This window comes from Xiphophorus couchianus, chromosome 21 (genome assembly GCF_001444195.1).
Source record: "Xiphophorus couchianus chromosome 21, X_couchianus-1.0, whole genome shotgun sequence".
Taxonomy (NCBI): Eukaryota; Metazoa; Chordata; class Actinopteri; order Cyprinodontiformes; family Poeciliidae; genus Xiphophorus; species Xiphophorus couchianus.
In genome coordinates, this window is record NC_040248.1 from 16,571,377 (window position 1) to 16,595,160 (window position 23,784).

The window sequence follows — 23,784 nt, forward strand, 5'->3', positions numbered from 1 at the left end:
ACAGTTCATTCCTCAACGTGTCTTGAAAACAGCTTGAATATTTCGACTCGACTTCGACTTCTACAGCAAATGAGATTTGTTTGGTTTCCGGTCATAAAAAGTGAAGGATCCTTAATTTTCAGCCCACAGGGAGAACCAATCACACCACAATTGAAGCAAACGAGCACAATTTTGATCTACATTATCAGAAAACTATAAAAGAGAACATCTGGTCCTGCTGTGAAGATCACAGACAAGCTAGTTAGAGTTACCAAAACTCGACGTCTGATTTTGCTGCTCACAGCAAGAAGGTCCAACAGCTATTGCAGAATAACCAGCAACACTGAATTCTCCCTAAGAGTGTGTGTGCGGGTGAGTGTGTGTGTAGATGCTTGTTTCTGTTCCTATGGTGACCTGTCTATGATGCATCTCAGCTCTTTGTCGCCTTTCATTTAGGTTACAGCCATCTGGTGAAGCCAACCAAATGGGTTTAATCTGATCCATTTGGTACAGAAGTAATTAAAGGTTTTACTCACTCCTGTGCAAAGACTTTGCTGTTTTCATGTAAACGAAACAAAAATAGAATGCAATAAGCATGTCAAAATCTTTTTGCAAGCAGGGCAATATGTGGATAACTAATTAATGATATTAGTGATCAGCTGACAAAGGACACAACTTACTTATTGGAAGACTGGATAGATTTATCGGTAAACATCAACTCTCTCTGAGAGTCGATATGGATTTAAGTCACAAAGATTCACAGCAATAAGATTAGAAGAAATCAGCAGCTTGTTAGACAAAAAGACATTTATTCATTTCAAAACAGTTTTTGATACAATTTATCATGAAATACTATTCAAGAACTTGGAGCGCTTTAGTATAAGAGGAGAAGTTCTACACTGGATGAAGAGCTGTCTCAACAAAAGGCAACAATTTGTACAAATGAAGCGGGTGACTTGTCATCACGCTTGGACATTGTTTATGGTGGCCTGCAGAGGTCAGTATTGGGACTAACACTGTTGATATTCTGGACAGTATTTCATTTTTGTGAGGCTTCAAAAAGTCTTAATTCAGTTCTGTTTGCAGGCGATGCATTTATTTTTTGAACAAAATTCACAACATTTCTTTGCAGAAATCCATTCAGAGTTATGTAAACTGAAAGAGGGTTTTAATATTAACACATTTATTATTAATAATAATAATAATAATAATAATAATAATAATAATAATAATAATAATAATAATAATAATAATAATTACTAATATTAATACATTTAATTCAAATATCTGCTGGAAACCTCAGAAAATATGTTAAATCTAGACATTTTCTGAATTACATGCTCATATGCTCTTAATTTTGCCATATTTAAGTTACTGTGTTGAAGTTTGGGGCAACGCTTTGACCATTACCCTTATATCAAAAAATAGTCATCAGAATGGTTCACAGGGTTGGTTTTTATGACCAAACTAATAGTTTATTTATCATTTCCTGTCTTTGCGCACTGCCCGATTAGATAGAATTTCAAACATCGCAGATGATGTATGAAGCTAAAGTCATTAGCTCATAATATTCAGAAGTCTTTGACTGATAGAGTGGGCATATGGTTATGTGTATATCATTTAAATTTTGACTTTGAAGCATTTTTGACTCAGCGGAAACAAGAAGATTATTTATGTCAACAACCACTGCATGTGAAGGACGGTGATTAAACAAATTCTGCTTCTCCATACTCCTTTTCAGACATATTCCCTAATAAAGTGTGAGGTATTTGTGCATGTGTGGGTGTTTATTTTTACAACTACATATAATGAGTATTTCCTGCCTATATAACTTGTTCATTTGTATTTATGTTGCATTAATTGATAAACATATAATAAAATGTATTCAAACTATGGAATACAGTATGTAAGCATTAGCTTTGATCGGGTGGAATGCATCACATAATTCATTCATTCATCCATTCATCCATCCATCCATTCATCTTGAATCATTGAAAAGCATTTAATTAAAAGTGACAAAAAGGATCCACAGATTGAGAGAAGCAGATTCCCTTAAGGTCTGACATGAACTAATTGATTTGTGTAAAAGAAAATAAAACTCAGTGTTTCATATTTAACAAGGAAACATTATTTTTTCTTCACTTGAGCGTAGAGACTCTCTGGACTCTCAGCGATCTGTGTCGAGGAGTTTTCCGCCGTTGACACTTTGATCTGAGCATACACCGTCTCCTCCTGCTGGTCACTGCTCTGCACTGGCGAAGAGGAAGCCTCGGGTGTCTTTTTGATGAAGTTAATTTCCCCATAATTAACTTCCCCTTCTATTTGGTTGACTTCTGACATCGGAGCATCAGCCTCAATGCCTGTTTGACTCTGTGGAAAATAATGAGGCATGCGTTAGTTATTCATGCTGATGTGGCCACAAACATGACAGCACACTGCAGTGCTGCACGCGGACGATGAACATTTCCTCACCTGACTCTTTTGTAGATTTGAATGTTTGGACTTAAAGCACCTGGAAGACATTAGATTGCAGAAGATTTCTACTGTGCTTCAGGTGATAATGCAAAGACCCAAGACAGTCAAGACTTTATGTGAAGCAAACATTAGAAGATAAACATGAGTTTAATCACATCCTGGTCAAGTTAAACAATAACTGAAAGACAAACAAGAGGTAATTTTCAGGAATAACGTTTCAGGTATAATCAAAGTGGATATTAAGGGTTTTAAGTGGAACAAAAAATACTTTTTCCTCATGGTGTTTGACACCAGTTTGGTTATACATTTGTAATATAAGAAATACTTTGTCTACACGACCAACACAATAACCATGGCAACACAGAAAATGAGACAAGTCCTCTGTAGCTAAGTACTTTCCACAAATTGTCATTATTTCCTTTTAAAAGACTGTGCTTTAATTTTGATTGAATTATCTCTTGAAATTGACATTTTCTTGACATTATCTTCTAATGTTTGCTCAAAAACATGATGCATAAAATGTAATTTATTACAAAAATCCATTCCATTGACAGTGAAGAGGTTCTCATCAGTTCAGTAAAACCTGTGAAGTAAAAACATTTTCTGGCAACAAATGCAGACATTGCTGAAGCTAGAAGGTGAAATCATAGACGCTGTTATTGTGCTGTTAGTCCATTAGGCTGCAGTGTTTCACAGCTGTTAGATGTGTTTCATTCTTCCTATTTATTACTAATTTATGTATACATTGTCTTTTCTCCTATTTGTTTAACATTCTGGGTCGTTCTTTACATTTTTATTAATATCAATACTTATCTAAAGTCTGATGTTGCCTGGATCAAACGTTCAGCATAAACAACACCACAACAAGTAAAAGCCGTCCAACATCAGTAGCCATATTAAACAGTTTACTGTCAAAATCATATGTCTATATGGCAAATGCTGTTTACTATTTGCACTGCTACCATCAGAAAACATTTAATAGTCAGTGTTAATTCCAGAATTACAGAAAACTAAAACATTTGTGCATTTTTCTCAGTACAGGAGAATAGTGTTTTTGAACAAAGGTTTGACTGGAGAGTGGCAAACATAGAAAAACTAAGGCAAAAAATGATAGACTGTGCAGAAACACAAAGATATGTAAGGAAATATAAAGCTATCACTCCACTGAATCACAAAACAGCCAAAAAGACAAAGAATCTGCAAATTTTCCTTAAGCTGCTACAGACAATAAAAAGAAAACAGTTGAAAACTTTTTCTGTGGTATCATAATATGACTAAAAACCTAATTATTTCACTTCACTCTACATATAACCACAAGAAGCTGCAGCCTTTTTTTTACAAGCCAAACATTCCCTTTGACTCATTTCACTGAAGGGAAGAACTAAGATTTTTGCTGGTTTTATTTGTATTTAATTTGCAACAGGAAGTGCACTATTCAAAATGCAAAGGCATGTAAAGAAAGGCATACTGTTAAAACTAAAACCTTTACATGCTTTTTAAACACACTCTTACTGTTTTGAACAAAATGTTATCTTCATTGTGTAACATTTTAATTGTGATACTTACCAAAAAGACACACCGAGGCAAACAATAAGGAAGACGGTCACTGACACTCCCACTGCGATTCCCATTGTATCAAAATGTCTGTTGGCTTTTCGACAAGCAAATAAAACAGACAAAAAAATTAAATAGCTAATGTTAGAAGGGTAGTTTTAAACATTTAGGCAAGATTCACTGGAGCTAAAACATTTACCATTAAAACTGACAAGGATCACAGATGATTTTTGTTGACCCAGATCATTTGTAGCCACACAGTGATACTCTCCTCCCATAGAAACATTGAAGCTGTAAACCTGCTCCATAGATACATTCATGGCTCCATGTTCACTGTTCCTGAACCAGGTGAAGCTGGGTGGAGGTTTGGCTCTGCTGGAGCAGCTCAGCTCCACCCAACTACCTGTTGACACCAAACCTGATGGACTGATGGATGCTGAGGTGTTTCTAGGAGCATCTGAGGAAAATGAGACAAATATGAACTTTATTGATCAGTAACAGCTGAACCATGACCTGCTGACAGGATCACTTACATGAAACATTAAGCATTACGGCTTTCACTTCTGTCTTGTTTCCTCCAATCACAGGATATCTGGCAGAACATCTGATGTTGTATCCATCATGTGTTTCTGACAGAGTGATGTTCTCCTGGATTTTAGTTGTAAAGGTTCCATTTGTGTTTTTCTCTGTTTGTCTGAGAGAGTCTTGTTGGAGATTCCAGGTGAGTTCAGGAGGTGATTGTGGACAGGGAGTGAAAGCTGAGCAGGTTACAGTGACAGACTGATGCTCCTTCAGGTCAGAGGGAAGATTAATGCTGGGACTCCAAGGAGAATCTGGGACATAAGATATGAAACATATTATTAGTTTGAGGAAGTACCAGTTTGGAGTTTAGACAAACATCAAGTATAGTTTTTAAAGTTTTCAACACAAGTAGCTGCATTTCCTTTACAAATGTGCGAAAAACATTTGGAACATTCAGTAAAACACAAGTCCATATCCTCAGTGTTTTTATTTTGCAATTTTGTGAAATACGCTACTTTCAATGTAGCCTTAGAGCCACCTCTTCCATGCTCTCTAATTTGCTCTTAAAGCCTCATTGTGTCTTAACTGATTAATCTTTGTCTCCTCACAAAATAAATAATTTCTTCAGAAGTTATTTGACATATTCTTGGCTGCATGTACAATTTTATTTTTCTATTTTGATTTGAAACTTGCTTCACTGTGAACAATAACACCATGTTTTTGACAGGCTTACGCTTTGACGGTTGCAGGATAGGTCCTCAAACATCCTCATTTATGTCATTGGAGTTGACACTTAAAGTCTGTTTAATAAGGCTTTACCACAGCTGAGTGCATGACAAACTTTGACCTTTAACATACATCACAATATAATTTAAAAATGGATAAAGAAGACTGGCATTGTGCTTACAGATTGGTCTCTTCTAGATTAAAATCTACCATTTTTGATAACAACACTGGTCAAATATCAATTGTAATGGCAAAACCATCCATCCATCCATCCATTTTCTGTTCACCCTTGTCCCTAATGGGGTCGGGAGGGTTGCTGGTGCCCATCTCCAGCTACGTTCCAGGCGGGAGGCGGGGTACACCCTGGACAGGTCGCCAGTCTGTCGCAGGGCAACACAAAGACATACAGGACAAACAACCATTCACACACCCCTAGGGAGAATTTAGATATACCAATTAACCTAACAGTCATGTTTTTGGACTGTGGGAGGAAGCCGGAGTACCCGGAGAGAACCCACGCATGCACAGGGAGAACATGCAAACTCCATGCAGAAAGACCCCGGCCGGGAATCGAACCCAGGACCTTCTTGCTGCAAGGCAACAGTGCTACCAACCGCGCCACTGTGCAGCCCAATGGCAAAACCATCTAAAACTAATTTGATTTATTGGTGGATCAGAGAAAAACTGCATTAAATTTGAATCTGTGCTCTTAATGCTTGATTTTCAAATCATTGCAGGTGTAAGTTGGAAAACCATTACACCTTGAAAAAAGAGCAAATTATAGATAATAGATAATAAAATCCCAAATATGGGGTCAAGCAGATTCTGATCACTATGTGCTCACATGTAACTGCTTCTGATGTTATTGATCTACGTTTCTAGAATCAGAATTGATTTGAAGCGAGAAGTAACAACATTTACCTTTAATACTGACACAGATCCTTGATGATGTTTCATTTCCTAAGTCATTTTTGGCCACACAATAAAACTCTCCTTCCTTAGTGACACTGAAGCTGTAATTTTGTTTTTCAGAAACTTTTATGCCATTCCAGAACCAGGTGAAGCTGACGGGTTTGGCTCTGCTGGAGCAGCTCAGCTCCACCCAGCTACCTGCTGACACCAAACCTGATGGACGGATGGATGCTGAGGTGTTTCTAGGAGCATCTGAGGAAAATGAGACACATATGAACTTTATTGATCAGAAACAGCTGAACCATGACCTGCTGACAGGATCACTTACATGAAACACTGAGGGTCACTTTTGTCTCTGCTGTCTTGTTTCCTCCAATCACAGAATATCTGGCAGAACATCTGATGTTGTATCCATCATGTGTGTCTGACAGAGTGATGTTCTTCTGGATTTTAGTTGTAAAGGTTCCATCTGTGTTTTTCTCTGTTTGTCTGAGAGAGTCTTGTTGGAGATTCCAGGTGAGTTCAGGAGGTGATTGTGGACACGGAGTGAAAGCTGAGCAGGTTACAGTGACAGACTGATGCTCCTTCAGGTCAGAGGGAACATCAATGCTGGGACGCTGAGGAGAATCTGGGGTTTAAATTAGGCACACATTGTAAAAATTGAGTGCACATTCATTGTACTAAATAAAGAGTTGTTGAATGTGCTCCAAAACAGTTCAATTGTTCCAAGCAAAAGAACTATGACATCTCTATCTGCAACACACTTAGACAACATTTCTTAAAGTTAACTGATACTTTCTGGTCTTACATTAACAAAATAATAAATATTTGGACCATATCTTAATATATTTCCAGGAAGATCTTAATGTAAACATTCAAATGCCACTAACTAATAAATAGTTAACTAATGATTCTCAACTAATGATAAAACTTGTTAACTCTTCTTGCAAAGGCTGTAGAAGCATATTGTGTAAATATGCTTCTAGTACTCAAGCTTAACCATTTAACCACAACAACATTGTATAATATCATTCCATGAAGAAAATGTTTTTACCTTTAACTGTTATTTGAAGAGGATCAGCACAAGCTGTTGCTATGAATGGCCCGTTCTCAACTCTGAAGAAGTAAATGTCTGTATGACTTGTTGTTAAATTGGGAAACAGAGTGGTGCAGTTTTTCTCTTTCAGGTTTCCAGTAATATTCAGTGAAAATGTGTTAATTGACCCACTGCTGTTGAAAACAACAAGGCTTGGATTCGGCCCAAAATTTACACCACCTTTCATCCAAATTCCATAGATAGTTTTACTGTTGTCATATGTAGGATTCTCTGTGTTATAGGTACATGGGATTTGCAAACAAGATCCAGTCAGAGCTTCCATGTTATTTGGTGTAGTGATCCTGAGGGCAGGATTATAAACACCACAGTAAACAGTCAAAGCACCTGTAAACCAAACCAATAGTGAATATAAAGAGCAAAGTCTGCCTGCAGAGAAAATTTATGATCCATAAACTCCAGTTCAGCTGCAGCATCTGTCATGTGGAGACTATAGACAACATCATGATCAAATATTTTAGACTTGAAGTGATTTATCTGGCCTCTACCAATGAAAGGACGTGAACAAACATCTCACCTGGAAGAAAGAAGACACTCAGTAACATGTTGACTGTCAGCATGTTCTCAGTCAGACTCTGATAGGCCTTCATCTGTCAAGGTTTCAGAATCAGCAACATTTCAATTTTCTCATCAAAGTCTTTTTTAAATAAAGCTTGCATCGTCTTTGGCAGGGAATTAAAACAGATCTCATGTACTAGAAAGTAGACATGAACATACACTTCCTACTGTGTTAGAAGACAATCACATTCAACCACATACACATTTATATCTTTATATATAAGTTACATGTCTCCAAAATAGAGTAAAAATAAGGACACTAAATTCTACTATTTTAATGGCAAGAAGTTAGTTTTCTGATTTAAAAGTTGAAAAATATGAGAACTTTATAAAATGCCCTTACCCAGTCAATTAGCAGTAGAATAAAAGTTGCTCCAAATCAAGAAAAGCGTAAATTTCCACCGGTGAGAAAAGATCTAAGAAGCAACCTGCTCTAGCCGATGTATGAAAGCCTGTATCTGTGCTCATTCTTCCTCTTATGTAAAAGAGGATGTTGGGTACAGAATTTGTTTTTATGGTGTGGTTGATTGATTATGTCCATAAACTACCTCACTGACATCCACTATGTGTTGAATAACAGTTTTAATTTGTAGATGAAAAAGAGTAGATTTCTTTTAGTTTTCAAAGTTTAGTTATTTAGTGTTTATTAAGAAAAATGTCTATTTTTTTTTTTACAGTTACTTAAAACATAATTGACATTTTCTTTCAGTTGTTTTTCTTTATTATCTAGCACCATCATACAATGACCAATCCTGAAAAAATACGATTTTAATGATTTGGCAATCAACGGGCAGTATTTATTTGCTGCTGAAAAACGAATGAAAAATAACCATTACCAATAAAAATAACGATGGTCCTGCAGCTGAGAAGGACTAATATGGTCATGACCGTGATGATCCAATGTGTTTTCGTTTCAGGTAGTAGTTGTTGATTTTTTTGTCTTTTTTTTTTTCAGAGTTTCTTTGTGTCATCACATCTTGCCATAATTCACCTCATTTCTCTCTGGGCATTATTGTTATTCCTTTGCATTTGGTGTTTTAGTTTGTTGCTTTGTTCTTTTCAGGATTCTTTTCCTCTTGTTGTGGAGTTTCTTTGAGTGCCTCGTCGTGTTAATTATCAGCAGGAGCAGGGACCCTGATCAGCATATTTGATGTTTATTTGCTTGATGATTATAATTCTGGCGTTCAATAAAATGTAATATTCATTGCTTGTTTCACACTTAACTCCACTATGATGTTTTTATGATTTCAAAGGCTTTGAACTGTCTTGCTTCTGAAATGTTCTATGCAAGTCAACGTAACTTGATTGGTGTCTCTCCTTTTGTTTCCCTATTGTTTTCTGCCACAGATGTTCCTCATCACCTCTGATTAGTTCCTTGTTATTTTCCACCTCTGCCTCAGTGTATAAGCTGTTTTGTTTTGTTTGTTCACTGTCAGATTCTTCCCTCATACCTCATTTTGACGACATTGTACGTTTGTTCATTTGCGCTGGCTCCTTTTGAATAATTAACATCAATTAAATCAATCAGGACTCTGGCTCTTACCAGCTTCTCCAGAAAATTAAGCACCAATGACTCCTCTTCTCAGAATCATTTTTATTTACTGTTTCAAAGAATCTTTACAGAAAGTGATAAAGCTAATGAATTACATCTTAGCGGCAAATTGAAAAAAAAAAAGAAGAAGAAAAGAAAACACGTAGAAAAAACACCGAAAATGTAAAAAGAGAATGGATGGACATATAAAGCAAGACCAAAACACCAAGACAAAAACCCCAGAAGAGTTCAGAACTACGCACATTAAATACTGAAACCTGTGTTTCACTATTTGAAATCTTCCTGTTACGCAAGAGTACTAAACCTTATTCTACATGTATCACATCAACAACTTTATGAAACCATGATGAAGAAATCATCCTGTGTCCACACCTGTTAGCTGTTGCTGTAACTGCAACTATCCTTTGTACAACATCCTACACTGAAATTCCCGTTCAGGGAAATATGAGAATTAAAAACCTTAGACAAAGAGTACAGCTTTTCAACCTCACATTATGGAATATATCACATTTTACGCCTTTTGCTGACAGCCAAAACATCCAGTGCAATTGTTAAAGATCTGTTAAAAATGGCAATATGTAGCAGTAATAATCAAAAAGATAACTTTCAAAAACAATCCACTTCTATTCACACAAAGAAATGTTACATCCAGCAGGAGTTCTGCTTCACTCAAACAACCTCTTTATTTTGTGACGTTTTTAGATCTCTTATAACTCAGTGATCCACAAAAGAACTCGTATTTACTCCATTAGTATTACACATGATTGCTGAAAAAAATATCAAGAAATAATAATAATAATAGTAAGGGATTACTAAACCACAATAAATGGTGATATGATGGACTGGTGAAACGTTCGGGGCGTATCCAGCGTTTCAGCAACTGGCCTTTGCAGATAGGAATCAGCTTATTGAAACACAAACATTAATTACTGGATAGAGAAACTAAATTGGTAAAAAGCTTCTTGAGACACAAACTTGAACAATTGGATAGAAATAATAAATCCTGTCTCTGACAGAGGCCTTGGCATCTTCCTGGTCTCCTTGCGGCTCATGACGCTGTAGTCACCATCACATTGTTGACATAGGTTGGTTCTTCTGTTTCCTGTGGCCAGAAAAAAACAAACTTGTGTTTTGCTTCCCTGCAGTAAATTTATTTGAGCTCAAACTGTTTCAGAGGAAATATAGTTTGGTCTCTTTATTTTCAGTCTCACTGGATTCCCAACTAAAAGCACAAGGTACTGTATTTCTCCTTTAATGAGATGGTAAATTGTAGCTCTGTGGTAATCGTCTGAAATTTGGTTGTGAGTTTGATTCCAGCTTCCTTTCATCATATGTCGAAGTGACTTTGGGTAAAATTGAACCCTAAGTTACCCTAATGATCCTGTACATCAGTGTATGGATGTATTTGAGGGAATGTAACTCACTGTAGCCTCTAATTTTAGACGTTTAAGTATTATATCTATTTATGGCAGTAGTGCCCAAAGTCAGTCCTCGAGGGCCAGCATCCTGCATGTTTTAGTTCTCTCCCTTGTGGTACTAACAGCAAGTTAATGTTCTTCTTAGTTCTTCTAATGAGCCATTATTTCATCCAGGTATGTTAAACCAGGGAGAGAACTAAAACATGCAGGATGGAGGCCCTAGAGGAAAGACTTTGGGCACCACTGATTTATGGTAATGAACTTCATCAGCTGTTCATTAAGAATTTTGACCTTAATAATTTCTAAAAATTTCTGACATAAAATAAAAGTGTTTTTAATAAAACCTGACATATATATATTTTAGATGGTGCTGAACAGTTTTTGTATTTTTTTTTTGTGTTACGATGCAAAGAATGAACTCTGTTTACCTTCTTTGGTTTGTTGGAGAATCTGAACCACCTGAAAGAACAAAAAATATTAAAACACCAACATCTAACAGCAGCTGCAAAGTATCAACTCATAGAAAAGCATCTCACCACTCAAAGATGATGATGCTAGTGCAGAGCAATACAATCCCCAGGATCTTCAATATATTAAGGATCTGGAATTCAGATGTTTGATCATCTGCAACAAAAAAGTATATTCAGTAAATCCTCATAATTATTTGTTACTGTAAAAAACATCATATTGAATGTTTTGATATTTAAAATGTGATTTGTAAACCAATTTTTGAACTAATTAGTTAAGATAACTCAATGTTAAATCTGGAAAACAAAACAAATAGAATCATCCTAAAAGAAAAAAAAAACATGACCAGATGAGTTCAAGTTAATGTATTACCTTTAATAGCAACAAGGATCACAGATGATTTTTGTTGACCCAGATCATTTGTAGCCACACAGTGAAACTCTCCTCGCTCAGAAACATTGAAGCTGTAAACTTGGCCAACAGACACTTTAGTGGCTCCACGTTTGTAGTTCCTGAACCAGGTGAAGCTCCTGATAGGAGGTTTGGCTCTGCTGGAGCAGCTCAGCTCCACCCAGCTACCTGCTGACACCAAACCTGATGGACTGATGGATGCTGAGGTGTCTTTAGGAGCATCTGAGGAAAATGAGACAAATATGAACTTTATTGATCAGAAACAGCTGAACCATGACCTGCTGACAGGATCACTTACATGAAACACTGAGAGTCACATTAGTCTCTGCTGTTTTGTTTCCTCCAATCACAGGATATTTGGCAGAACATCTGATGTTGTATCCATCATGTGTGTCTGACAGAGTGATGGTCTCCTGGATTTTAGTTGTAAAGGTTCCATCTGTGTTTTTCTCTGTTTGTCTGAGAGAGTCTTGTTGGAGATTCCAGGTGAGTTCAGGAGGTGATTGTGGACACGGAGTGAAAGCTGAGCAGGTTACAGTGACAGACTGATTCTCCTTCAGGTCAGAGGGAAGATTAATGCTGGGACTCCAAGGAGAATCTAGGAGTTTCGCATCAGATAGATATTTTATTGAACTAAAACTTCCAGTCTTCAGAAAATGACTAAACAGTTGTTAAAATAAAAACAAATATCCAACCACTATCTTCCTCAACTTCAACCAAAAGTTCTTTAAATGGGTCCACTAGCATTTATCATGAGTAAAACTGAATACAAAGTATATTTTTTAGATATTTTTTATCCACCATTACTAATTAATGTTGCTTGTACCAAACATAATTAAATTCTTTGTGTAGCAGTTATACAGAAGAGTCTTTCAAAAGAAATGAAAGTGAACCTTCAAACAACACTAAGCTGAAAAAGCATATTGTAACATTAAAATAAAATACTGAGGAAGACTGGGTATTTTCAATATTCATCAGAGCAGCAATTATATTAATGTTATGCTACAATAAAACAAAAACAAAAATTCTTACCTTTAACTGTTATTTGAAGAGGATCGGCACAAGCTGTTGCTCTGAATGGATAGTTTTCAAGTCTGAATAAATATTTGTCTGTGTGACTTGTTGTTAGATTGGGAAACAGAGTGGTGCAGTTTTTCTCTTTCAGATTTCCAGTAATACTCAGTGAATAGGTGTTAATTGACCCACTGCTGTTGAAAACAAGATTGCTTCTAACGGACCCTAAATCTATTCCACCTTTCATCCAAACTCCATAGATACTTCTGCTGCTGTTGTGGTTACTATGCTCTGTGTCATAGGTACATGGGATTTGCAAACAAGATCCAGTCAGAGCTTCCATGTTATTTGGTGTAGTGATCCTGAGGGCTGGTATTAAATCAGAACAGTAATCAGCCAAAGCACCTGTAAACCAGAATAAAAATGAACATAATCTGAAGCAAGACAAGTGTAGAGAAAGTTCATAATCCAAAAAACTCCAGTTCAGTTTTATCATGTTACATGTGAAGCCTTTAAACAAAATCAGAATCAAACATTTCTGACTACAAATTATTCATGTGTTTGCTCCAAATAGAAGAGTACAAACATCTCACCTGGAAGAAAGAAGACACTCAGCAACATGTTGATGATCAGCATGTTCTCAGTCAGAGCCGCCATCAGACTCTGATTGACCTTCATCTGTCAAACTGGAGAAGATTTCAGAAAAAAAAATTACATGTCTTTTTTCCTTTTTTTTTCAAATAAAGTCTATTTTAGGTAAAGTTTGCATCATGTTTGGCAATGAATTAATACTGCCATTTGTAAAGTATAAAATAAAGAAGATCTTATCTTACCTACAGTAGAAGTAGAAGTCGACTGGTTGATCTCGAATAAAAACATGCCATAAAGTCAAGTAAAATTATTTACACCAAACTGAGGCATAGCACGCAAACATGATTTCATAAATATATATTTATAAGAGTCACAGTAAAGTAAAGATGTTCTTACCCAATCAATATATGGGAATGTGTAAGTATGTAGACTCCTCTGTGCCGATGCCGTGTGAAATCAAGCAGCTGTGTTTTGTGTTCCTCTTCTAAAAAAGGATGTTGGGTAATGTTGGGAACTCAGTTGTTTCAAATAAAATCAAAATTAGAAGTTCCTTTCAAGTTAATTAAGTTCATTTAAGTTAGTTAGGTTTGAAACTTTTAAGTTAATTGGACAGAAAAAAACGTAAGTTGTCATCAGTAAACCAAATTATTAAAGTGAGATTCATGTAAATAAATCCATAAGATGAACTTCAGCGAAAAACACATTTTAGAGAAGCACTGCAGTTTGTGTTCTGTCACTCGTAATGAGAATAAAAGAACAAGAAAAAGAAGGTGGATTTTTTATTTTATTTTTTTTACCAGGGTCTTTATTTGAAAAAGGCAGATATATATCTACATCTGAAGCCTTCCACGCTTGGCAGAGAACAATAAAGAGTATACAGTACCTTTCCATTGCTTTTCTTTGCACTTATCGATACTGTGCACAATTCTGCGTGGACATATTGGTTTTTTTTTAAGAAGTAGGTTTAGATCTCCACTCAAATATGATTTTAAAAAAAGCAAGATAAGAAAGAGTTTTTGATACGTGTGTTCACGTAGCTGAGCTGACTTCAAATCTGTGTAACTTATGTGTGGTGTCATTTGTGACTAATAACAATAAAAGATATGAAAATATGAAAATAAACAATATTAAAACTGTGAGGTTATTTTAGTTTCATCTGCTCAATTTGGAGTAATATGGCCTGAAATAATAACAAATGCTTCTGACACCAAACCAGTTCATACTTGTTTTACAGAAGTATATACAGTATACGTATTGTTATTACAATTATCTTATTTTACATTGCATGTTTTACACCTGAAATAGAAAGATACCTCTTTTTTGACACAGCAATCCAACAAAGCATTAGCATACTCCATTAGTACCAAACTTAAGTGCAAAAATAAGTGTCAAGAAATAATAAGTAATTTCTAAAGCACAACGAATGGAGATGTGATGGACTGGTGACGCGTCCACAGTGTATCCAGACCTCCACCTATTGGTCTTTGCAGATAGAAAAAAGCTTCTTGAGACACAAACTTGAACAATTGGATAGAAATAATAAATCTTCTCTCTGACAGAGGCCTTGACATCTTCTTGGTCTTTTTGTGGCTCATGATTCTTTAGTCACCATCACATTGTTGACATAGGTTGGTTCTTCTGGTTCCTGTGGACAAAAAGAACAAAATGTATTTTACAGTAAATGTACTTGAGCTCAAACTGTTTCAGAGGAAATAGAGGCTGGTCTCTTTGCTTTCAGTCTCACTGGATTCAAAGCTAAACATACAAAATACAACATTTGTCCTTTAATGAGATGGTAAATTGTAGTTTTGTGGTAATCGTCTGAAATTTGGTTGTGAGTTCAATTCCAGCTTCCTTTCATCATGGTTGAAGTGTCTTTGGGTAAAATTGAACCCTAAGTTACCTAATGATCCTGTACATCAGTGTATGGATGTATTTGAGAGAATGTAACTCACTGTAGCCTCTAATTTTAGAAGTTTAATTATTATATATCTATGCAGAATATTTATCATTTATGATAAGGACACTGGATTTTCACATTAACCATTTCTAAAATCCTGAAACATAAAATAAAATATTGTCACCTGAACAATCTTTTCTAACAAATTTCAACACATTGTTTGTGTTACAATGCAAACAACTCAGTTAGTTTACCTTCTTTGGTTTCTTGGAGAATCTGAACCACCTGAAAGAACAAAACATATTTAAACACCAACATCTAACAGCAGCTGCAAAGTATCAACTCATAGAAAAGCATCTCACCACTCAAAGATGATGATGCTAGTGCAGAGCAATACAATCCCCAGGATCTTCAATATATTAAGGATCTGGAATTCAGATGATTGATCATCTGCAACAAGAAAGACAATGAAGTGAATCCTCATAATTATTTTGTACTGCAGATATTTAAAATTTGATGTGTTATTTATTTTACTTTCTTTATAAGCTAAAATTTGAACTAACAGTAATTCTTTATAAAATTGACTAAATGTGAATTTTGAAACATGATGCAAGACAAACTAAAATCCTAAAAGAACATGACAAGATACGTGTAAGTTCATGTATTACCTTTAATATCAACAAGAATCACAGATGATTTTTGTTGACCCAGATCATTTGTAGCCACACAGTAAAACTTTTCTTCCTCAGTAGAGTTGAATTTGTAAACCTGCCCCACAGACACATTAGTGGCTCCATCTTTGTTGTTCCTGAACCAGGTGAAGCTGGGTGGAGGTTTGGCTCTGCTGGAGCAGCTCAGCTCCACCCAGCTACCTGCTGACACCAAACCTGATGGACTGATGGATGCTGAGGTGTTTCTAGGAGCATCTGAGGAAAATGAGACACACATAAACTTTATTGATCAGAAACAGCTGAACCATGACCTGCTGACAGGATCACTTACATGAAACACTGAGAGTCACTTTTGTCTCTGCTGTCTTGTTTCCTCCAATCACAGGATATCTGGCAGAACATCTGATGTTGTATCCATCATGTGTGTCTGACAGAGTGATGGTCTCCTGGATTTTAGTTGTAAAGGTTCCATCTGTGTTTTTCTCTGTTTGTCTGAGAGAGTCTTGTTGGAGATTCCAGGTGAGTTCAGGAGGTGATTGTGGACAGGGAGTGAAAGCTGAGCAGGTTACAGTGACAGACTGATGCTCCTTCAGGTCAGAGGGAAGATTAATGCTGGGACTCCAAGGAGAATCTTTATGTAAACATTAGAGCAACAATTTAGAAACAAAACAGATATTTAGACACATTGGTATTTCTTAAATAAATTGCTAACAGTTTAAATGGTAAATAGCGTTTACTTCTGTAGCACTTTATCTAGACCAAAGGAATCTGAAGTTTCATTCACACACTGATGTAGCCACAGCTGTCCTGGACAACATCAGCAGCAGGCAAGGAGGATGAAGTGTCTCTGACAAGGACACAACTTTCACGACTTTAAGTCCAACATCGACACCAAGCACCATGAAAGCACTATTTGCTGCAAATTTACTGTACAGTAGAGTGGACAATTGATGTAGAGAAATGTATTGTTCCACAATTAAGAAAAATTCTTCCAAGACAGAAGGAAAACATCCCGTCACCATAGTAAATCCAATTTCATTCAGTTGTCTATTCCGGTTATATTGTTTGAGTAGTAACCACAGAAAATGTTTTTTTTTCTAAGTCTTTGGAAAGAAACTTGAACTTTCTAGCTTTACAAATTCACAGGGAAACCAGCAAGCTGTCCCTAATATATAAAACAGATCACCATAGAATCACAATAGTAAAACCAGGAAGATAGAGCACAAAACACCAGTTTTAAAGTCCCTCCACTGGCTCCCTGTAGCTCAAACAATAGACTTTAAAATACTGTTGTTAGTTTACAAATCACTGAACACCTTAGCACCACAATACATTAAAGATCTGCTGTTGTTGTATCAAACTTCCAGACCTCTCAGGTCTTCCGGTTCTGGTTCTGCTCTGCATCCCCAGAACCAGAACCAAACAAGGAGAAGCAGCATTCAGCTTCTCTGCACCACAAATTAGGAACAAACTTCCAGAAAACTGTAAAACAGCTGAAACACTGACTTCTTTTAAGTCTCGACTAAAAACCCACCTGTTTAGAATTGTATTTGAAATGTAATTAATTACAAATTTATTGATGGAACTTGACTTAATGCTGTGTTTTGATTGTTGCTTCTATGTTGCATTGTGTTTCTGTGTTTGATATGATGGAAAGCACTTTGAAATGCCTTGCTGCTGAAATGTGCTATACAAATAAAATTTGATTTGATTTGATTTGATTTTGATTTAGTATATTGACAAAACAAATGTTCTTACCTTTAACTGTTATTTGAAGAGGATCAGCACAAGCTGATGCCCTGTAGACAACGTTCTCAACTCTGAAGAAGTAAATGTCTGTATGACTTGTTGTTAAATTGGGAAACAGAGTGGTGCAGTTTTTCTCTTTCAGGTTTCCAGTAATATTCAGTGAATAGGTGTTAATTGACCCACTGCTGTTGAAAATAACAAAGCTTGGACTGGACAAAAGAATTACACCACCTTTCATCCAAACACCATAGATAGTTTTGCCTCTGTCATATGTAGGATTCTCTGTGTTATAGGTACATGGGATTTGCAAACAAGATCCAATCAGAGCTTGCATGTTATTTGGTGTAGTGATCCTGAGGGCAGGATTATAAACACCACAGTAAACAGTCAAAGCACCTGTGAAGCAGAATAAAAATGAACATAATGTGGAGCAAAATCTGCCTTTAGAGAAAATTCATAATCCAAACATCTCCAGTTCACTTGTACCATGTTACAAGTTGAGCCTTTAAACAATATCAAGATAAAATATGTCAGACTAGAAATATTTTTTTTACATCTCAACTTGAAAGGAACAGAGCAAACATCTCACCTGGAAGAAAGAAGAGACTCAGTAGCATGTTGACGATTAGCATGTTCTCAGTCAGTGCCGCCATCAGACTCTGATTGACCTTCATCTCTCAAACTGGAGAAGATTTCAGAAGAACCTGTTGAAAACAAAGTCAAGTTAAATTAATCGTACTATGTTCAGTTAATATTACAAACAAAAGTTTTGGGGGGGGGTTTCTGTAAAAGTCACAAAAACTGCATACGTTATAAAGATGTTCTTACCCAATCAATATTGAGCTAAACCAATTCAGCAAATTGGCTTCAAATGAAGAAATATGCAAATATTTCCTGGCGAACAGAAAATCAAAAGAGCAGCTTCTCTGTGTGAAAACCAGCAACTGCTTTTCTTCCTCTTCTGTAAAAAAAGGATGTCAGGTACACAATTAGATTCTCAGGGTGTGTTTGATTAAATATTTATTTTACCTCACCGAAGCCCGTTGAGTGTTTATAACAGTTTGAATATTAAGACAGGATTTTATGCAAAAAATTCTTAGCTTCTGTTCGCTATGAAATGTTTGTTTTTTACAGTTATCTAAAGCTAAATCCATATTTTCTTTCAAACATCCAATTTTGTTGTATTTATTATCCTGCTTCAAAATCTTTTTTCCTGAATATTAATATTTTTACATTAGTTAATTGATTTGGATATTAAGTTTGGGATTCCAATGTTACACTGGACATGTTCTAATGTCTAGTGTATAAAGATTGCTGACAAATTGATGATAAAAAAAATAGAGCTTCCTGATAGTTGTGGCAAATAGTATCTTCATTAGCAGCTGCAGAATACCAACAATAACTTTTCTTCATGAAACATTGGAGTTACATATCTCACTGGTGTCCAGGAACTTTAAACAAAGACAAAGATCATATTTGGCTGTAAAGAAGAAATTAAAAAACTACGTTATTTTTACTTTAGACACATGTGTCTGGAAAGTCCATTCACTGGTTGATCAGTATTCCCGGTTACCATTACAGCACGAAAACCGTAAAGAACACTTCAAGGAAATCAGAGAAAACGAATACTGAAAAGTATAAGTCAGGGGATGGAGACAAAAAAAATTCTCTTTGGCAGTGGATTTCAGTGAACTCAATCATCAAGAAATGGAAACAAAGTGGTTAATGTGTAAATCTGCTTAGATCAGGCTAATTACATCCTCACAAGGAGAAGGAGGCTGGTGAGAAAGGCTGATACCTATTACCCAGAACCAGTTAAAGGCTCTTCACACGTCAAAGCTGTATGACAGAGTGGCGATGAGAAAACCACTGTTGAAGGAAACTCATATCAACGCTCCGCTGGAGTTCGGTAAAAGGCACACGGGCGACAATATGGTCAAGTAAAAATGTAATGTTTGGGTTGTTGAAATTAAAATCGAACTCATAGCTACACATATAAGGATGCTTCGGTGCCTTTTTTGTTCTTCTGCAACAGTAAAATAATTCACGCAGGTCCATCATGTTTCCTGTCTCCATCTCAGCAACAACTGAGCTCCCAGTTTCTTTTGACGCTTTCATATATAATAAACAGCAGCGATTCCTCATGTTGTTGTGAGGAGCCGACATGTCGGATCAAGTTTGTGCTTTTTTTTCCAACACTGGACGCCTTTATTGAAGATACCAGAAAGGAAATGGGCCAAGAGGAACTTAAAAACATGAACCTAGTTTATCTCAACGACAGGTAATATGTGACCTCATGTCAACTTATATGACTCATTTTATATGTTTGTTGTCGTCCCTTTTTTTTTTAGATGGTTTTGTTGAAATGATTTCACAAAATTATTTCTCCATTGACATAGAGCACAGCTTTACAGTTTGCGTTCTATTTTTTATTTTTTTATTTTTTTTTTTTACTTATAAAGTGAAGAAAGAACAATAAAAAGAGGAAGGCTTTTTGTCAGTCTCTTTATTTGAAACATGAGGATGTACAAGTCTAAATCTTAATCCTTCCTTGCTTGCCAGAGAACAAAGTGCATGACAGTAAAGAGTAGAACCGGGTATTACTTCCCTTTGCACTTCAACACAATCATTTTTACAGTGCACAATCTCGTGTGTGTGCAGATTGTTTTTTTAAAGAAGGAGGTTTAGATTTCCACTCACACATCTACTAAAAAAAAAGCAAAGTAAGAAAAGTAAGAAAGACAGTTTTTGATACATGTGTCCAAATAGCTGGGCTGACTTCAAATATGTGAGTTTGATATTAGGAAAAGTTGCTGTACGTGTAACTGATTAAATAATGCAAAGGTAACTCTCTTGATAAATCGAAAATGTAAGTAAACGAGAAACCAAATGTCTGTCCGAGTTTCTTTTGTAAGATCTCTTAGCATTTGCTTCATTTCCTGATCAAACCAAGTCTCTGCAGCGTTTCGCTCTGTTTGCTGCTCACACCCAACTTCTTTTAGTCACAGCCATAAAGATGTTCCTCACTCTTCTCATTTACTTCCTCACAATAAATAACTTTGGTTGTGAGATTTTATTTGCTTAGTTTATACATTATAATTACTTCATTATTTGTTTGTTTGTTGGTTGTTTTTTTTTTTTTTGCTTGGAGTAACTGAAACAGGCACTAAAATATTAGCTGCCGATCAAAGGATTACTGGCCATTTAAAAGGTGAGCAACAGCATCAGGAACCACAATCTTGTAACCTTACAAGAGGCAGTTCACATATGGAGAGCGAGAAGTATGATCAACATTAAGAGGAAGCTTCCAGCCAGCGGAGAGACTTTCTCTCACGACGACGTATAAGATGAAACTCAGTCACGTTCAGGCACCAAACGGGCACCAGATGAATTGTAGCATTATCATTTTCCTTCCGCTCGCTGCCTGGTGTTTCTGGAAACCGCGTCGGCTTGTTTTCTGTCTGAAAGCGGCCTGCTCTTCCTGTTTTGCAGGCGGTGCAGTGCTCTCTGGCCGTGGACTGTGCCAATGAAAATGCTGAAGGAAACAGCGGCACCCAGCTGGAGCTCAGCAAGGCGAGGAACACAGATAAAAGGGGCAATGGTTAAAGCGGTCAGATACTGAGAGCTTTCCTGTCCCTCCATGCTGATGCCGTGTAGAAAGTATTTCCCTACAAACCAGTCATATCTGATTACATGGACACTCAAAGCAAAGGAATGTGGGAATATTGATACTTTTCTTAAGCGACACTACTGCAAATTCTTGTTTTTTATAATAGCGGGGTAAAAAAAACTCTGAATGTTCTCACTGGTCCCAGTTTGCAATGTACCTTCAAAAAAAAAGCAGTTTCAGAACACTGGATATTTACTTTCGCCAGATACAAATATTTAGGCAAAACAATAGCTTGGAAACATTTCCATACATTCTGCCATTTGGACGTTTTTGTCTGCTTTAAGTCCAACGTTTATCTCTTCTTTAGTTCATAAGATTTTATGTTTTTTTCCATTGCTTGCTTCATTTCTATTGTGCTTTTCTTTTATCTGATTTAAAGACCAACATTGCACTCATTGTGTATGAAGAGTCTGACTGATTGATTGATTGATTAATTGATTGATTGATTGATATTTTCTAACTTCCTTCCCATAAAGCTCAGTCTGTGATGTGACAAGGAAAATTTGTGTTGTTGTCTAGACTTTATTCAACATAGCCTCAGTTATTCCAAACTTTTCAAATATTGCTCTGACAATATGAACGTCTTGAAGCGATTTGCTGACTTTTGAAGTCCAGCCATTCAGATCTGAATTAAAAGGTCCTTTGTTCTGTTTCCACTGTTAAATCTTTCTCATGTTGCGAGTGCGTAGATTAAAATGCAAGCACTCGACGCTCTCTAAACCTGAACTCTCTGAAACCTCTGAGAAAACAACAGTGGAGTTTGAACTTCCACTAAGAAAGAAATATAATGCAGATGACTTCAGCTGAGACTGACAACAGTTTGGCACAAACCGTCTATTTTTTTTTTTTTTTATCCTTGAAGGATTCCTTTCAGTTTCATTCCAACGACGATCAGGAAAAAAGTTTTTTTTCTTGGAGCAATAAAAAGAAAGGAGGCGCTTTCCTCTCTTTCTTCTGTCGGCTTATGAGAATTTTCAGCCTCTGCATGCTCACTTGTTTCTCTTTTGTGCAGCTAGATGGGCCCCTGTTACTAAATTACTAAGGGCCACAAAACAAAAATGCCAGTAAAAAAAAAAAAAAAAGGCTGCACTTTCAAGTTAATAGCCCAACATAACAACACCCCAGGGAGTCGGTGATGGGTCCTGGGCGGATAGCTATGCTTGTGGTAATATGAATTCTTTGGCAATAGTTAACAGTCACCCATAGAGAGAGCTCTCAGATCTGTGGTATGAAATTGATATTTTTCTAGGGGGTAGTGTGCAATGGATGCTGAAGACTTTCTGACTGTGGCGGCTTTAGAAAAATGAGCACTGGGTGGCATTTAAAAGCAATCGACTGAACGAAAAGTGTTGGATATTAAATATCCCACCTCTCGCTATGAATGCCAGCCTTTCCTTATTAGTGAGCACTGAATTTATTTCTGACAAAACAAAATGTGCAACATAAAAGCAACTTATCTTATCTTATAACTCTTTTCATTGACATCTTTTAAGCCTAAAACGTTGAAACGGCCGAACAGCACACGATGTTATGCGCCTGCTTCGTTTCAACAGGCCGCTTCGTCAACGTAATGCCGTCCAAGAAACACAGATAAGAGTCCAGCAACAACAAACACCTTCATCGGTCAATCACAGACTAAACAATGGCCAGAGACGATGTGGAGCGCAGGTTGTCATCGGCCGGTGGCTACCAGCAGCAGCAGAGCTTGTTGTCGTCTGGATTCCTGGAGCTCTGAGGAATGTCTGGCTTCAATGCCAGCCACATACCTCCTCTGTACCGTTGATGTTTCCTTGTTTTCATTATCAGCCAGGTATTTTTTGGGGGGGATTGTATCTCCGCTTGACCAAAAAAACTAAAATGTTGCAATTAAAGGCAGCTGTTATCTCAAGAGATTACGTTTTTTAAAATGGCGCACAGCTGTATTGTGTTGTAACAGGCTTTTGTTATTAGTAACACAAATCATCCCGGATGTATAAGTTTGTTCAACACCTACTTCTTTAGAGCCATCTGAAACGTTTTTTCAGCCTGTAGCTAGTTGTGATTATGAGTTTATGTTTTCTTTGTCGCTATATAAGTGCATACACACCAGCCAAATGTAAAAAAAAAAAAAAAAAAACATGGTTGATGGGAGAGGAACTATGCAAAAATAATAGCATAGGATGAACAAATCTTTAGTTTATGTTTATTGTGATCTTTCACCTACAAGGACTCTGCTCTTCTGCTCACTTTATCTGACTGCATTTTATAATTTAGATGAAATTGTCCCACATTTATCTGTTAGCTTATTTAGATTGTAAGCTAATTCGGATTCAGTTTTTGTACCTTCTTGCTTATATATATGATGCTAAACACCTGCATAAGCACTGTCTTTCAAATGCTGTAAAACAAGTTCACATCAGGTGGTAATTTTTCTTCAATTATCAAGTCATTGCAATGGTTTTTGCTGGATTCCTCTTCTGATTGGCTGGTTTGTGCGTCGCCATGACTCCTGTCCCAGAAT

At 36.5% G+C, this 23,784-nt stretch overlaps 2 protein-coding genes across 4 annotated transcripts in view; both read right to left on the minus strand.

Moving 5' to 3' along the window:
- LOC114136530 (B-cell receptor CD22-like) overlaps window positions 1–13,774 on the minus strand; it is a 70,217-nt gene extending 56,443 nt beyond the window's left edge. The window contains exons 1-6 of one of the 3 annotated variants that reach the window (XM_028004564.1): window positions 13,691–13,774; window positions 13,537–13,567; window positions 13,297–13,389; window positions 12,722–13,108; window positions 6,497–6,796; window positions 6,178–6,420 (exon numbers count right to left, since the gene is read on the minus strand). In XM_028004564.1, coding sequence (XP_027860365.1) covers window positions 6,178–6,420; window positions 6,497–6,796; window positions 12,722–13,108; window positions 13,297–13,381 — 1,015 coding nt within the window. In that variant the 5' untranslated portion in view covers window positions 13,382–13,389; window positions 13,537–13,567; window positions 13,691–13,774. Of the gene's footprint in view, window positions 1–4,541; window positions 4,842–6,177; window positions 6,421–6,496; window positions 6,797–7,222; window positions 7,610–7,799; window positions 7,881–8,183; window positions 8,309–12,721; window positions 13,109–13,296; window positions 13,390–13,536; window positions 13,568–13,690 lie in introns of those variants that run through there. The other 2 variants (XM_028004568.1, XM_028004565.1) reach the window with 2 other exon arrangements.
- Window positions 13,775–14,124: 350 nt separating this feature from the next.
- Window positions 14,125–18,546, minus strand: LOC114136543 (sialic acid-binding Ig-like lectin 13). The gene is made up of 8 exons (XM_028004587.1): window positions 18,443–18,546; window positions 18,204–18,318; window positions 17,624–18,010; window positions 16,197–16,496; window positions 15,863–16,120; window positions 15,557–15,644; window positions 15,449–15,479; window positions 14,125–14,939 (listed from the first exon to the last, which is right to left on the minus strand). Exons 2-8 carry the CDS (start codon window positions 18,286–18,288, stop codon window positions 14,886–14,888), a joined length of 1,203 nt encoding a protein of 400 aa, XP_027860388.1. The 5' UTR covers window positions 18,289–18,318; window positions 18,443–18,546; the 3' UTR covers window positions 14,125–14,885.
- Between the last annotated feature and the right edge of the window lie 5,238 nt (window positions 18,547–23,784).